The sequence below is a fragment of the Bicyclus anynana genome, chromosome 8 (assembly GCF_947172395.1).
Source record: "Bicyclus anynana chromosome 8, ilBicAnyn1.1, whole genome shotgun sequence".
Taxonomy (NCBI): Eukaryota; Metazoa; Arthropoda; class Insecta; order Lepidoptera; family Nymphalidae; genus Bicyclus; species Bicyclus anynana.
In genome coordinates this window covers 4656165-4672356 of record NC_069090.1, presented here as the reverse complement: position 1 = coordinate 4672356, position 16192 = coordinate 4656165, and the positions used below count along the sequence as shown (strand labels likewise).

The 16192-nt window shown below is 34.3% G+C and overlaps 2 protein-coding genes across 3 annotated transcripts; one reads left to right on the top strand and one right to left on the bottom strand.

Moving 5' to 3' along the window:
• Nucleotides 1–1050: 1050 nt before the first annotated feature.
• On the bottom strand, nucleotides 1051–2811 carry LOC112042794 (ubiquitin-fold modifier-conjugating enzyme 1). Its single transcript, XM_024077956.2, has 4 exons — nucleotides 2552–2811; nucleotides 2252–2383; nucleotides 1681–1848; nucleotides 1051–1330 (listed from the first exon to the last, which is right to left on the bottom strand). The coding sequence occupies exons 1-4, from the start codon at nucleotides 2672–2674 to the stop codon at nucleotides 1244–1246; spliced, it is 510 nt and encodes a 169-aa protein (XP_023933724.1). The 5' UTR covers nucleotides 2675–2811; the 3' UTR covers nucleotides 1051–1243.
• A 141-nt stretch (nucleotides 2812–2952) lies between these two features.
• Nucleotides 2953–8996, top strand: LOC112042792 (BLOC-1-related complex subunit 5). 2 transcript variants are annotated; one of them, XM_024077953.2, is made up of 7 exons: nucleotides 2953–3165; nucleotides 3239–3346; nucleotides 4615–4784; nucleotides 5776–5851; nucleotides 6199–6311; nucleotides 7531–7665; nucleotides 8042–8996. In XM_024077953.2, the coding sequence occupies exons 1-7, from the start codon at nucleotides 3072–3074 to the stop codon at nucleotides 8129–8131; spliced, it is 786 nt and encodes a 261-aa protein (XP_023933721.1). In that variant the 5' UTR covers nucleotides 2953–3071; the 3' UTR covers nucleotides 8132–8996. The 2 variants fall into 2 exon arrangements, with proteins under 2 accessions (XP_023933721.1, XP_023933720.1); XM_024077952.2 differs by having other exon boundaries at nucleotides 3236–3346.
• Nucleotides 8997–16192: the final 7196 nt, after the last annotated feature.

The window sequence follows — 16192 nt, the reverse complement described above, 5'->3', positions numbered from 1 at the left end:
TTGTTGTGTAAGCAATACTACCTAACAGGGGCATGCACAAGGTTTTTACCTAGGGTAGGCATTTTGTGTACCTACCTACATAATATAAATTTCCTTTGTCACTACTTTATGTAGGTACATATAGTGCATGCAACTGCTAACAGTGTACCTCTGCATCGTTGGAACTAACTTGTGTTGTAAATTGAGTGGTACTGGGTTTTTATATCTATCTTGGTTCTTGGGTCATATTTAGATTTATTTAAAATTATCAGAGTAGGATGATAACAGGATTCGACGGCCTCCGTGGCGCAGTGGTATGCGCAGTGGATTTACAAAAAGGAGGTCCTGGGTTTGATCCCGGCTGGTCCGATTGAGATTTTCTTAATTGGTCCAGGTCTGGCTGGTGGGAGGCTTCGGCTGGGGTTAGTTACCATCCTACTGACAAAGACGTACCGCCAAGCGATTTAGCGTTCCGGTACGATGTCGTGTAGAAACCAAAAAGGGGTGTGGATTTTCATCCTTCTCCTAACATAACATAGCCCGCTTCCATCTTAGACTGCATCATCACTTACCATGAGTGAGATTGTAGTCAAGGGCTAATTTGTAAATAATAAAAAAAAAATGATAACAAGATTCAGCCATGGATGGTTAGCATCATAGATATTTCATGCGAAGGGTATTTCACACATAATTTAACAATAACAATAATTAGACACCACAATAACAACAACTCTACAACTCTATGATGTAAAATAAAACAAAAAAAATTAAAAACATAAGTGGAAATTTATTTTAACTATGAATATAGGTCAAATTTGGTAATTTTTTACAAAAGCAACTCTTTCCTAGGTAGGTATATTATGAAAACTTCCATTGTAATTGTGAATGTTAAAAATGTACTGTAAATGTAAATGTAAATGTTCTTAATAATGCAATTTTTTTATAACTAAAAGTTATTTTGTAATAACAGCCATTAGTGGCATTCAAACAGTTGTAGTAATGCATTGCAATGTTTCACAGCAGTTTTTTTGAGCCTATAAATTTATATACAAGTAAAAAATAGACTATTCATAATAGTTATATAAATATATAATATTTACAAGACTGTATTATAAGCAAACAATTCATTATGTATACTAGCAGATCAAAATTATACATAGTTTCTCTCAGAGGTGAAATTTGAGAGTTAACTGAACATTGAATTGATTGAAACTTAGTGGCAAAGTGGTAATGTACATGGAATTGTGTCATTCACAAAGTCCCTTTATTTAGCTTCTTCACTTTTCTCTTGATATTTCACAACACCTCTTTCAATTAGCTCTGGAACTTCAACCGCAAGCCACGGGCCAAGCTAGAAAACAAAAGAGAAAAATCAATTTATATGAGACCTATTTCTGTAAAATGTATTGACAGACATTAGTATAATTAAATCTGCAACATTCAATGAATTAAAAATAATGTCATATTATTTAAATTGACAATTCATTTATTCTCATATTGTACCAATGAAATGAAGCAAAAAGAAGCCTACAACTCTATTGATTTAAATTTCCGTTTTTCACTAATCTGGGATATCTTAAAACCTAAGTTTCACTGAATTTTGTACCAAAATTTTTCTAAATTGGTTTAGCTGCAAGAAGGTAAGGTAGACAGACTTACTTTACTGTTTATAATATTACTTGATATGGATAGTATACTTACACCTAAAGCCATAGCATGAGCAATGCCAAATCTAGGCACATTCCTAGCCCATAGTGGTTTGAAGTGGTCTGTGAGACATATTTTTCCACCTCTGTACATCTTTGCGGTTTTACCATCTAACCCTGGTAAGGCTAATTCTGGTGCTGTGGTTGGATAAGTTACAGGTATCTATAAAAAAATATTTTTTTTTAAATGACTTATGGTAGTCATTTGTTACTATTACAGTAAATATGTTATGTCTGTTTGGTACAATAAAGAATAAATAAAATAAATAAACAAATACAAACATTGACTATTAAACATATTTCAAACATCTTATTACCTATGAATATTAGCAGCCAATTCATTTATAGTCTATTCTTTTGAAAAGATAAAAGATTTTGTGTGAAAAGACACTAAATCTACTAAAGAAAAATTCATTACATTCTGTACTGTAACATTTGGGCTGGAATTATATTTAGATATTCAGTCTTTACACACGAAAATTTGAAGAGATTCACTAGTTATGAGTATAATTTAATTAATATTTACTTACGAACAGAAAAACTCAACAAAAATAGTGTAAACTCACATCAAATTCCAAATCAAACTCATACTTCAGCAGGTTGTGGACAAACCAACACTTTCCGAACCATCTTGTGCCAGTTTTATCAGACTCCAGCCTGAACCAGTCATTGTCTGCCTCTTTATTATTTTGTACATACTGAAACACGTAATCAAAAGTAGTGTCACACCAATAACCTAAATACACAGACATACGTTCTACAACCAAAAACTGGTGCAAAAATGGCATGAAACACCAAATTATGCAACTCTAGAGATCATTTAACCAGGTAGTTTCTCGAATAAACTAAGCAATAAGGGCAAATACCTTAATTAACGCCTGATATTCCTCTTTTAATCTTGTCGTCCATAACTCTTTGTCCCGAGGTCCTGCTTTCGTTTTTAGTAGCGGTATGCTGCTTAGAGTTTTCTTTGTTCCCTCATCTACCATTTTTATATATTTGCTTCATATATTCCTATGAAACTTTAACTTATTATTATTTTTATTTACCAAGTAAAACCAACTTCACAATTTGATTTAATTTTGATGACGTGACGTGACGTTTTGCTTTTGACTTTTGTTTTGTGAAAGTTATGATGACGTTTACAGTTTACGTTCTAAAAGTTTTTAAAACATTTTGGACCTCGGAGGTTTGAATGTCACGTAACAATGTCAAAATAAAATGACATTTTACTTTGACGTCTAATCTGACACTGACACTTGACAAGTTGACAGTGACAGTCAATTTTTTAGAGTTAGAGTTCTGTTCTGTGTGTTCTGCAAATCAATAAAAGAATTTAGCTAATTTTACAAAACATAGAAATATTTAAAAGTTAAAAACAATATCATGGGTTCAGAGCAGTCCATGCCTCCGAAAAAACAGCCCCAACGTGCTCCGCCAGTACGTAGAGGGCATACGATAGCAACTTCTAATTTTTCAGGTGACTGGTCAGTTATTCCCTTTCCTAATGTAATTCCATACAATTTACTTATAAGATGATTATGTTTTAGAAGCAAGGAGAAATGAAGCTACCACCAGCGGTAATAACTCTCCAGGCGCAAGCATGTGTTCAGACTCTGAGCTGCCTTACATATCCTATACAGTGGACAGACCTATAGGAGGTACTTATTTAAATTTACTATAAGCTAACCAAACCTTTCTCTTTTCACCAAAAGGTACCCAATTATCATCATCATCAACATCCTGTATCCGTCCACTGCTGGACATAGGCCTTTCCGAGAGCGCGCCTTCACACACAATCCTCCGCCTTACTATATATTATATTACCGAATTATACTAAAGCCAAACTCGATGTGGAATGTTTATCAACATGCAAATAAAAAATTATAACAATTAGATATAAGTTAATATCAAAAGATATTAAGTTTACAGTTTATTTCATCTAGGATGGTGTGGGTGATAGTTTGTTTCACTCACACTTCACATATTAAGTTAGGCTTTATAGTTTGTAGTTGGTGGCTAGGTTTCACATTCTGGATAGTCAGAGAAAAGTTTGGTTAGCTCGAAAGTATTCAGTAAAAATAAGTGAATATGAGGAGCCTGCAAAGTGAAACAAAAAATGAGGGATAAAAAATTTAATGTCTTTGTCTTAGTTTTCCAGACTATATAACCTATATTTGTCTTCTACTTTATGATTAGGTACTTTTTGTAGTAGAAACAAAGTTAAACCCTAGATAAGTAGAGTAGTTATGCCAAGCAATGGCATAACTATACCACAATTATGTCTATGGTGAAACTATTATATGGAACCTCTAAAAACAGTCATGTTTAATTTTATTTAACTTGGTAAGCCCTTATTGCCCAGTGATGGGCTCAAATATGTTATTTCACCAAAGTCAATGGCTGAGCGGTTAAATGCTTGAGTATTTCTGAGCCCATAATGTGGGGGACCATCTGAGCTGCTTGCTGCATTTTGCCAGCCCTACCTCTAGAGTTACACTGTTAACTGAAACTAGGGTGGGTAAGGTGCACTTATATTTTAATCTATACTAATATTATAAATGCGAAAGTAAGTCTGTCTGTCACCTTTTTATAGCTAAAAGGCTGAACCAATCAAGATGAATTATGGTATAATGGTAAATGGGACCTTGGGGCAAAACATAGCATACTTTTTGACCCTAAAATAAAAATAGAAGGGGGTGAAATAGGGGTTGAAAGTTTGTATGGAAAGTCCTTAATTTTTATAGTTATAGTTTTTAAAATTTGTTCACAAATCATGAAAAAATATGAAATTTAATGTGATTTAAGAATTTTTTAAATTCATCCCCTAAAGTGGTAATAGGGGTTGAAAGCCTACATTAATTTTCACGCGGATGAAGTCGTGGGCGTGCGCTAGTATATTATAGTTGTCATATAAAGAAAATTACAGATTCACCAAAAGCCTCTGGTAAAAATCAGAGATCTGCAGACAATAAGAAATCTCTACTGCAGCGGAGACAGCTCAGTCTTCAGGCCAGGAAGAACAAGAGGGCTCGAGATATAGTGGTTGTTAAACCTGCTACAGATACCCAGCTAGATGAGGACATCAGGAGGTTACAGGTGGATATTTTATTTTGCTTACTTTATAAATCAACAGTGTTACAAACAGGATGTTTAAAACAAATTACCACTAGAAACAATTAAGTTATGAGATCTGAGACAAATCATGCTGCTTCAGTCAAGGTTGGCAGGTTGTGGTAATGTTTGAATTTGATTAAGCACCATATTTATACTTATAAGTTTAATAAAACTGTAACAGGTCAATTTCTGTACATTGAAGATATTTTGATAATTATAGTTGGAAGGCATTATATACTAAAAGGCAAAAAATATTCTTTTTTAATTTTAATCTGTCTGTCTGACCGTCTTTTTGTTTACTACTACAACTACAATGTATTCAATCGAAACTTGGCACAATTTGAGGCAATAATACGAAGAAGGTACTTTAACTTTTCGTCGCGAAAATAAAAATCAGAAAAGGATGAAATAGGGGTTGAAAATTTGTATGGAAAGTCTTTAATTTTTTAAGTTCATTTTGTAAAAATTGGTATGTGTACTACCAGAAAAATACTGAAAAAACTGTAATTCAAGATTTTTCAAAATTCTACCCCTAATGAGTTAAAAAGGGGATGAAGTTTTTTTTAATAATAACTTGTTCATATTTTGAGTTATTTTTTTGTACAATGATAAGTGGAATTATTTATTAAGTATTTATGAAGCATGCGAAAATATAAATAGAAGGGGGTTAAATAAAGGTTGAAAGTTTACATCAACTTTCACGCGGACAAAGTCGCTGACGTTTGCTAGTTACACAATATAATCAAATCTAGCTGGCTGCTCGAGACTGGTGTTTGGAAGTCTATACAAGAGGTCTACATATGAAGGTTAGTGGACGTCCATCGGCTGACAATGATGATGATGAATCAAATCAAATCATTATATTTATTTGCTTATTGAATCACCTACTAGACATTCAACTAAAAAATCATATAATTTTTTCTTTTAAAATCAAATAGTATTTAATTGTAATGTTTGAATTTTTCTTCATCAGGAAATACCTACATTTTTGCCAATAATGAGAGGTACACTTGGTTTACCTGGCGCACGGGATCCTGAGGTTTTAGAAGGTTTGTAAAAATTCACTTGTAAATTACACATTTAAAATTAAATAAATTGATTAAATAATGAGTAGGTACTTATAAATTTATTTAACTAGCCGATCCGGTTAAGCTTACCTTTGACTTATGTGCACTTTTTCTCTATCCTATCCATTCTACTTCATCCTCTCTACATGCTCAAACCATCTAAGCGAACCTTTCTCAATTTTGGTTACTACATCTTTTATATTTTTGGGATCATGATATGATAATAGACAGTTGAAATGCTAAACGACCCATTGACCATATATAAATTTAAAAGTGAAGGTTGTGTACATGTATTTTTTAAATTATTAAATGAAATTGCATTTATCTAGGTCTAGACTACAGACCGTGGGTGCGTATGGCGACAAGGGTGCAAGCACACTTAGCCGCCTGCGCTCACCCCCTCGCCGCTGAAGAGAGTAGCCTCGCTAATAAAATTAAAGAGGTAACTACAAGTAACTAAGTAACTAGTAACTGACTCATAGCTCTAGTTAGCCTATGTGGCTTCGTATCACAAGCTCCTGGTTTTGAGTCTTAGGTTGGGCTATAAAATACCGAAATTTTCTTTCTTATAAGACAGGAGATGTACGAAAATGGGCCCACTTTTCAGAATGACACAGAAATGAAAAATGTACTTACTAAAAATCTTGTATATTTTAATAGGTTACTCCTATTAGCCGAAATAACTAATAGGGAAAATAAACTAATTTCAATATTTTCACACCAATTTAGCTTTGCAATTGCATGTCGTAGTGATTGATAATAATATATCCTCTTTGATGCATATTTCATTGATAGTCCGTTGTCTTTGCAAACACAGACTGTCCTTAATAATATGAGATGAGATGTGTCAAATTAGTGTCAAATCCTTATTAAAACTGTCGACTGTCGAGTTAGGCACAGATAATGCTATAAATTGTGTGTCAATTATTGCCCACATGTAACATGTAATTTAACTGATGTGGCAAATATAAATTTCTTTGAAAATTTACTTCATGACTTCTCCTTGATGGTCCTAATTTGTGGCCAATTTTCAGCTCTGTATCATTTGTATTATTCGGGCCCTAGTTTGTATGGAGACTGGGTTTCTTTATTTTACTTTCCTGTTAAATTCTCAGCCTGAGGTTGGGAAGTTGATGTTTGCCTCAGAAAACACGTTAAGCTGTCCCGGCGATTATCATTAATATCTCGTGGTCCTTAACTAAACATTATCACTATGATCTGAGGGTCTGAGCAGGTATGGCGTTGACCAATGTATGTGGGTGGTCGGCAAAGTTACGTAAAATGACTCTTTGTGCGAGGCGCAAGACATAATCCATGTATTCCTTACCCAGACTGCAGCGTAATGGGTATAAGCTCCATAATATCTCTCCTAAAAGGAGAAGGAGGCATGACGCTGTAGTAGGCCGATAAATTGGGTTTATAATGTTGTATATTTCACTAGCATAGGTACAAGTACATTTAACTACTAAAATAACTGAGTGTCATAAAGGAACTATCGCCCTCCTTAATTGTGCTACTTATAAAGTGTTTCGATATATATATTGATTACTGATGCAGTTTTAATTTGCCTCAGGCAGACCAACATAAAGGCTGTTGCTTGGAGTATTGTGATTTTCTAAAAATTACACGCAAATAGGTTTAGTTTTTCGGTCTTTTTACAGGCAGACACTGAAGTCTCCCGTCTCTATTCAATAGCAGTGGAGAAACAGAGAAACAACGCTCGTCACGCGGAGAGACTTTCTCGAGTCAGAGAGGTGGCTCACCAGTTGTCCAGATGTAATTCCTTATTAAATCAGGTATGATCATTTTCATTTGTCGCGAAACATATTTAATAACAAAATAAAACAGATATTGGACTCGAAACTGTAATATCGATTAACTTAACTTTTTTTTTTCTTAAATTTGAATTAATTTGTCGTAATCACCTAATATCAGTGACCTAAGAGATCAATAAGAGACATCATATCTTGAGACGAAAGAAAGACAAATGTCGACCAATGGTCGACTCTAAAATAATGCGTTTTTGTTTATCTTCATACTTTTAATTTTTTTTATTTACGCGGTACGCCTTTGTACTTTGCCACTATTGGTCGACAATATGGCTTATTATCACCACAAGGTACGCTTGATGGGTGATAGGCATTCTTATAACTTGCAACATTTTTGTTTCAGACCCTTCAAGATATAGAAGAGTTGAACCAACTGTTACCAGAGAACAAACGTTTAGAACCTTTTGTATGGGACGAACAGAAAGGTTCATAGAATAATTGTATCAATCGCTCATTTAGCTCGTAATAGATAAAAATTTTCAAACGAATATTAATGTTTAATCAAATATTGTGTATTACATTGATAGTCTGATTTGAGTTCGCCGGTCTTCCATACAAATCGTTTTTATTCGCCCTTTTTTTTCTTATGTCACCAAAGAGTATTTTAGAACCGACAAAGGTTCTTTTATAATCCAAGTCTCCAGGGAAATCTCAGACCGATCAGCGGGTCTTTGATTTCCTTAAATTCGGTATATTTTTGTATAAGAATAATTGACATTGTAGACTGCGACGGAGTCAAAAACATTGGGCGTTACAAATAAGCCTTGGAATTTGCTACCAGATAATAATCGGCAAACTTATTTCGTTGTAGTCCGATTAATTGTTAGCAAAATAGTAGGCTATAATACCAACCTACAACTAACTTGGCATGGATCTATTTAGAGGATTACCTACTGACTGGCACATGGAGGGATTTGTTGAATCTTTAGAACTACCGACTGGTTATGGTGAAGTTCCAAAAGCCCGCAGATTACTCATAAATCGCAAAGTGTCCAATGACGGTTTAGCCTTTGGAATGTTTCATAAAGCCTTAATATTGTCAGTTGTATGCACCAAGCAAAATTAAGTGTACCTATCAAAGCAACGTCTATGAGAACTTTTTGTTATTTAGATTTGCTTGTTTGACCAACATTAGTGTTAACAGTATCATCTTAATTGAATTAAGTCTGCTCAAATGCTGCTCATAATATGTACCAACGTCATCATTATGATATAATGCACGCATTAATTAGTCAAATAATCCGCTAATCGTAAAATCTCACCCTCGTTAGCTTATTAAAATATTGTAAAAACTAAAATGTTTCATTTTACCACCAATACAACCAATTTCACGTTACAAATTCAATATTTATTCATGACCATAAGTACCTACTGCTCTGCCAAAATAGTGATTGATATTATTTAACTATCGGTACTTAAACTAGGCGAACCACGGTGGTGAGACATTTTCCTACCTGTCCATTCTCCAGACTTTGGTGCGTTTTGTTATGACAGTGACAGTAGGTATGAATGAGAGGATGATTGATGATGGCGACTTGAGATCCAATTCTATGTTGAGCAGCGTGCAGGCCGTCACGACTCACGCTGCTTGTCGCGTTTGTTATTTTGTGCATAGGCGTATATAGCGGGTGGGTCGGGCCCAGAATTGTCCAGTGCCCACTCTAGAATTCTGGGCTACCGATTTAAAATTCTATGATGGACGCCAAAATACAAAATATGCAAAGAAAAATCAATAAAATCAGTCGACCCGTTTCAGAGGTCAGCGTCCACCAACATTGTAAACGACATTGCTATAATGAATGTCAGCGGTATGTTCGGGGCTGACCCCTTAAGGTGGGCCTGGGCCCACCCTAGGAAATAAGATACGCCAATGTAATTGATAATGTTTTGTGATGCAATTGATCATACCTACGTTGTTTAATGTAGGCATGGAGAACACTGAACATGTATAGTAGAGGTGAGTGTTAATACATTCTAAAAGGTACGACTATACCTTAAAAACACAAGGTCACAAGTTCTGACACCTGCTCGAGATGTTTTCTCTACCACAAAATTATGTAATAATCGCTGTCACTACAACGCTGTTGCGTTATAGGTAGGTAAATATGCGATACCACGTGGCACCGCAGTCAGATCGCAAATCGTCGATAAACCACTGGAAGCATTTACTAGCCTTCCCTTTAGTTCAATAGTTGTAACTTGTACATAATTACAATAACTTTCCTTGTTTGTTGTATTACTAACAAAAAGATTATTAAATCTGCATTCAAATTACCCCGTAACGTTAAAAACTAAATAGGTATAATGTTAGGTATTAAATTCTACCACTAGGAACACCTAAGCGAAGAAAATTTACCATAATTTTGCAATTCAATAAGGATTGTCTACCTACTCATACTTTATTCACCAAAATAAGTTTTTATTTTAGGTATGTAAATTGGTAAGCTGCCTGTAACGTTCAAGTAACATTAGTTAGGCCAGATGGTATAGTTATCTACGCCACTGCAGATAATTACGTTGACTTAGGTAGGTAGGTATGTATAATATAGGTACGTAATTAACTAATTTATACTAATACTAGCGGACGCCCGCGACTTCGTCCGCGTAAATTTCGATGTCAACTTTACTACTACCCCTACCCCTACCCTACCACTACCTCAGCCCTATTATCTCCGAAACTATTTAAGTAATTAACATACTGTAAAGGGCAAATCTTATCTCCATAATATCCTTGTGATTATTAAATAATTTATTTTAATAAGGATTAAAGTTTAGTTGTATAAATAATGACGTAAACCTAAGTATATAAAATTGATAATTTTTAAAACACAAAAGGTACTATATCTGCTAATATATAGAAGATAGATATATGGTGTCGCGGACTTTTTTGTAGAACTTTTAAAGATACATAAAGTCTCCATACCTTAATTTCAATTTTACACAATAGGTAAGGCAGCGCATGCGAATAAGTCTGTTAAGAGGTTTTTCAGTCCGACCTGTATGACAAAAACTGTGATAACTCGGCTAATATATATATGATACCAATATAAAATATAGCCTATAGCACTCCCCGATAATGTAGCATTCTACTGGTGAAAGAAATCGGACCAGTAGTTCCGAAGATTACCCCATTTAAAAAATGTGACAAACTTACAAACTTACAAACTTTACCTCTTTATAATATTAGTATAGAGTATAGATATAGAAGTATAGATTATTAAGCTGAAGAGTTTGTTTGTTTGCTTGCTTGAATGTGATAATATTAGGATCTACTGGTCCGATGCTTTCAGTGTTAGATAGCCCATTTATCTTATTTATACAAATATTATCACACTCAAACCAATAGGAGCGGAAAGAATGGTTCAATTTCAAAATCGAGGGTTTTTTTCCTATTGAGAGGTTTCTCTGCATGCTCTGCGTAAAAGGTTAAAGTTTCGTTATGTATAAAACAAGGGGTAAAATAGGGGTTTACATCAATCACCACTCGAACGCGCGTCCGCTAGTTGGATATAAGTATAAATAAAAAAGAAAAAAAAATACGTTTAAGCGTTCATTTTATACTTGGTAATTATTTTTGAATAGTTGTTTCAATTATATAAAGTTAAATTTTTTCTACTGCAACTGAATTAATAGGTACATCACCGACTTAGCACCGCCTTAATACTGATCACCAGGTAGAACATAATAATAATATAATGTAATTGTTTACTTTTTAGTTCAGTGGGTATGTTTTTAGTCGGTTGTATTTTTTTATAGAGATGAGAGTCAAAAACTAACAAGTAGCTACTGTATAGAAATTAAGCGAGCTAGTCGACTTAGTCTTTTATTCACCATATAAAATGGGCTATTCTCAGATTACAAATTGTATTCTGAGGGGCTATTCAAAGGCTAGTCTTGATAAAATCAAAGATTTGATACAAGTCAAGTTTTCAACCTAATAACGCCGTGTACGGATATAAATCTATCGTCTATCTTCGTGTACCTACTTACTATCATCATTATCAACCCATATTCGGCTCACTGCTGAGCTCGAGTCTCCTCTCAGAATGAGAGGGGTTAGGCCAATAGTCCACCACGCTGGCCCAATGCGGATTGGCAGACTTCACACACGCAGAGAATTAAGAAAATTATCTGATGTGCAGGTTTCCTCACGATGTTTTCCTTCACCGTTTGAGACACGTGATATTTAATTTCTTCAAATGCACATAACTGAAAAGTTGGAGGTGCATGCCCCGGACCGGATTCGAACCTACGCCCTCCGGAATCAGAGGCAGAGGTCATATCCACTGGGCTATCACGTCTCACTATACTATACCTACCACAGAATAATAGTAACTATTCTACGTGATATGACGTACCTACGTAGACAAATATATTAGGAAATTAACTCTTGTACAATAGGAAATGATGTGTTGTTTGTTGGTAGGTAGGTACATAATCCACAAAATTACCATATTTTTAGTTTTTGTTAAGTGTTAATTTTACTTATCTATGTTAATATCAAATGTATGTATGGAGAGCAAAATAAATATGGTTAGATATGGACTTGTAGTTTCCTATACTTATATAATATTTTTTGTTCTTGTCTTCGTCAGTCATATATAATGTATCATCTATGGTCAGTCATCTAAATAAAACACAGTTTCAACTTACGTTGCTTAAGTTAAATCAATCTTTCTGTGAAAACTGCACGAATAAATTAATATAGGTAGGTACCTACCTACTTAAACAATACACACATTACCTACTTATCCCGAAGTACTCAAGTAAGTACCTACCTATACCTAGTAGGTACTAGTAGAAGAACAGTGAAAAGCCTCTCCGCTTTCCACTGCAGGGACTCTTCGAACTAACTATATGCACCCAGTGGAGAGCACTTCATAAATGCACAAATGCGCTGCCTACCCCGGGGTAGTTATTCGTCGTCATCAACCCATATTCGGCTCACTGTTGAGCTCGAGTCTCCTCTCAGAATGAGAGGGGTAAGGCTAATAGTCCACCACGCTGGCCTAATGCGGATTGGCAGACTTCACACACGCAGAGAATTAAGATAATTCTCTGGTATGCAGGTTTTCTCACGATGTTATCCTTCACCGATTGAGACACGTAATATTTAATTTCTTAAAATGCACACGACTGAAAAATTGGAGGTGCATGCCCCGGACAGGATTCGAACCCACACCCTCTGGCATCGGAGGCAGAGGTCATGTTCACTGGGCTATCACGGCTCTTGGGGGAGTTATTATGGACCTGTATTGGAGAAGTATTACAATGGGGATGATGACTATAGTCCACAACTTTAGGCTTTTTACACAACAATATCACTTCTCAAAAAGGTTCTTTTAGGGCGACACTTTTCGTTTCGATTCACATACATTGTATTTTTAATAATAAGCTTTACGGCTCTGGGTTCTAGCCCTTTTGAGCCCGAATTCACAAACAATAAATTAATTATCTCGGACCAATAATAGAAGGACCTACCTCGCAAGACGTTACCTCTCTGTCAAAGAATCAACGATCTATCTATATAGAGCGGGGCATTTAGAAGTGTTTGTAAAATCGACTGGGATAGTTGAGCGGCTATCGCGTGTAAAAAAACTAACAAACGCGTTAGATTGTTCGATTGTATCGATGTTTCATTGTTGTAATCGTTTTCGTCGTCTAAAAAACTCCCTAAATATTCCGGTTTGTGTAGTAAGTAGTTCAATGGCATGAAAAACGGCCAACAACTTCTAATTCAGTAAAAGATGACGTGACGTTCAATTTGAAAATATTTCTATTTTATTTTTGTTATTCTTTACATGTTAGCCCTTGATTTCAGTCTCACCTGATGGTAAGTCATGATGCAATATAAGATGGACGGTATGATTTCTACACGACATCATACCGGAACGCTAAATCGCTTAGCGGTACGTTTTGTAGGTAGGGTGGTAACCAGCCAGACCTGGCACAATTAAGAAATTCTCAATCGGCCCAGCCGGGGATCGAACCTAGGTCCTCCGTCTTGTAAATCCACCGCGCGTACCAGTGCGCCACGGAGGTCGTCAAAAACATAATTATAATTTATAATAAATTTGTAATAAAAACAATATCTAAAAGAAAAATCGATTCTATTCTTCTAACGAACGAACGAACAGAACATCGATCCATTAATTTAACGTTCTGTGTACAGATTATATTATTCTTGTTAAATATTTTATTATTTATTCTTGTTAAATATTTTCGATGACTGAGTTTACCTCGTCCCTTTCAAAAAACGACAGACAATTTTGTTGCTGCATTTGGGTGCGATGCATTTCCATTTCTAATTCCTCTATGTTAAATATATAGAGTTTGCACAAAAACAATACAAACGACATAAAAAGAACCCAAGCAGACATGAGTCACAAACCATTATGAAAAATAAAGATATTGAGTTTTATGGGTATTAAATGTGCATTTATAAAATTAAATAATAACTTTAATAATTTTTATAAATGTCGTATTTTCATATCAAAAGAAGATGTTTTCTTTTATTTTAATGTGAATTTTACCTTTCATTTATTGCAGAAATACCCTATACTATGATTAATTTTTTGATTTTGTGTTATTAAGTGAAAGAAGATTTGACATTTCACACACACACACTTCACAGCACAAAACACTACTTTATTTGTTGTCTGTGACTAATACTCCTACCTCACAGTATTCGTTAACTAAATCCAGACTGTTGTGCGTATTTTCTTCCTTTGTAATTTTTATTATTTCGTTTTGTTCTCGTTTCGTTGTTGTTGTTAATTATTGTTTATTTGTTGTTTGTTTTTCGCGCGTATCTTGTATGTATTATTTATTACCTCATATCTTCGAAACCGCTGAACGGATTTACGTAATTCAGATATCCTTAGATTTGTTTTAATAATCCAAGTGTTCTTAGATACGTGAAATTAAAAAAAAACCAACAAGACGACTGTGAGATGCTATAGAATCGAGGTGATTTTTTTTTAAATATTGCAACAAGGGAATCAAATTCAAGGGCTTTTTGTGAGAATTTCAAAATGGTATATAATGACCAACAAAAAACTACAATTAGAAAAACGTTATTTATTAATTGTATATACATAATACGCGAGGCGGACGACTATAAGGTTTATGAAGTGTAGTTATAAAATACCTTAAATAGACTAAATTAAATATATTGATTATAAAACTCGACATGTGCGAGTCGGATTCGCCCACCGAGGGTTCCGTAGATTTTTTTGAATATTTACTTATCCTCGGTTGGACGTAGGTATACACTATCGTACTTTGTAACAAACGTAACAAATAAATCCGAAATTCACCATCTATCTAACTAAAAATTATGAAATAAAATAATTAAATAAACGAATAACCCGACTGCATAAATGATACAAAAACTGATTAAACTAAAGTGGGGACCTATTAAAAAATGTAGACGTAAATCATTATATTCAACATAATAGGTCCCGACTGTTTTCTAATTTTTTTCTACACTTCTGGACTGAGCTTGTTTTTTTTCTTTTCAGTTTTTGTATCATATAGGCAGTCGGGTTTTTTATTTGTTTAATTAATTAATTTATTAATTTTATTTAGTTTAGTACGAAAATGAGTGAAGCGGAGCCTGGTACTAGCCGGAGCAGTTATTCCGCATTGCTATCGTTTCCGTCACCAAAAAAGAAACGTACGAAGCTATCACCCTTATCGTCCTCCGAGAAAACCGTTTTGATTAATGTGTTTAAATATGTCGAGGATACCTTATGCTTGCTTATACATAATAAAAAACAAAACTATAAGGGTTCTTTATTGACTACGGAACCCTGAATATAAGTGAAACATTATCTGTTAGATAAATAACAGGATATAGGAATATAGAATAAAAAAATATTGGTTATCAAAGGAAGTTTTATTTCATGACAATATTCGTAAATAATGCTGTAGTAAAATGTTGAGCACCCCTGAGTCAGCTGTTTTTGTTTATTTACATTGTTTAAAATACCTACCCGATCTGACTATAGGTCTGAATATATTGATTTTTAAGATACATTCGGGTAAATAAGGTCAATGTTAACTAATTTATACATAAAAAGCAAAGATTGTCTGGATATTTGCAAAATAAATAAGATTAATCAAAATCTATTAAAAATCTTTTATCGTAATTAGATGAAAATTCATACAGTTTTAGCTTCCTTACATTAAATGTGACATTTTTTAATAAATTAACTATATAAACATAAACGCACAAATAACAAAGATATTAGTAATTTTGTTTGAACGCACATACAAATCTAACGATCGTTATGGACCTACGACGTCATTAAATCGTACCATTTTGTATGGGGCGTTTTTCAGGGATCCGTGACTGTGCCGCAAATTTGACCCTTTAAATCCCTGTAGCTCCGAAAATAATGATCGCAGATACCCTGTTCCCTTTACAAAATTGCTTTACTATTAGCATACTCTTAATTTATATACAACTTAAAAAACTGTCATAACCAGA

Excerpts from the sequence above, each read along its gene's own strand:
- LOC112042792 (XM_024077952.2), top strand. The coding sequence starts at position 3,072 with ATGGGTTCAGAGCAGTCCATGCCTCCGAAAAAACAGCCCCAACGTGCT. Across the intron at positions 4,785-5,775 it reads AGGACATCAGGAGGTTACAG|GAAATACCTACATTTTTGCC; the intron begins GTGGATATTTTA and ends TTTCTTCATCAG. Across the intron at positions 5,852-6,198 it reads GGATCCTGAGGTTTTAGAAG|GTCTAGACTACAGACCGTGG; the intron begins GTTTGTAAAAAT and ends GCATTTATCTAG.
- LOC112042794 (XM_024077956.2), bottom strand. The coding sequence starts at position 2,674 with ATGGTAGATGAGGGAACAAAGAAAACTCTAAGCAGCATACCGCTACTA. Across the intron at positions 2,384-2,551 it reads AATATCAGGCGTTAATTAAG|TATGTACAAAATAATAAAGA; the intron begins GTATTTGCCCTT and ends TACGTGTTTCAG. Across the intron at positions 1,849-2,251 it reads AGTTTGATTTGGAATTTGAT|ATACCTGTAACTTATCCAAC; the intron begins GTGAGTTTACAC and ends ATTTTTTTATAG.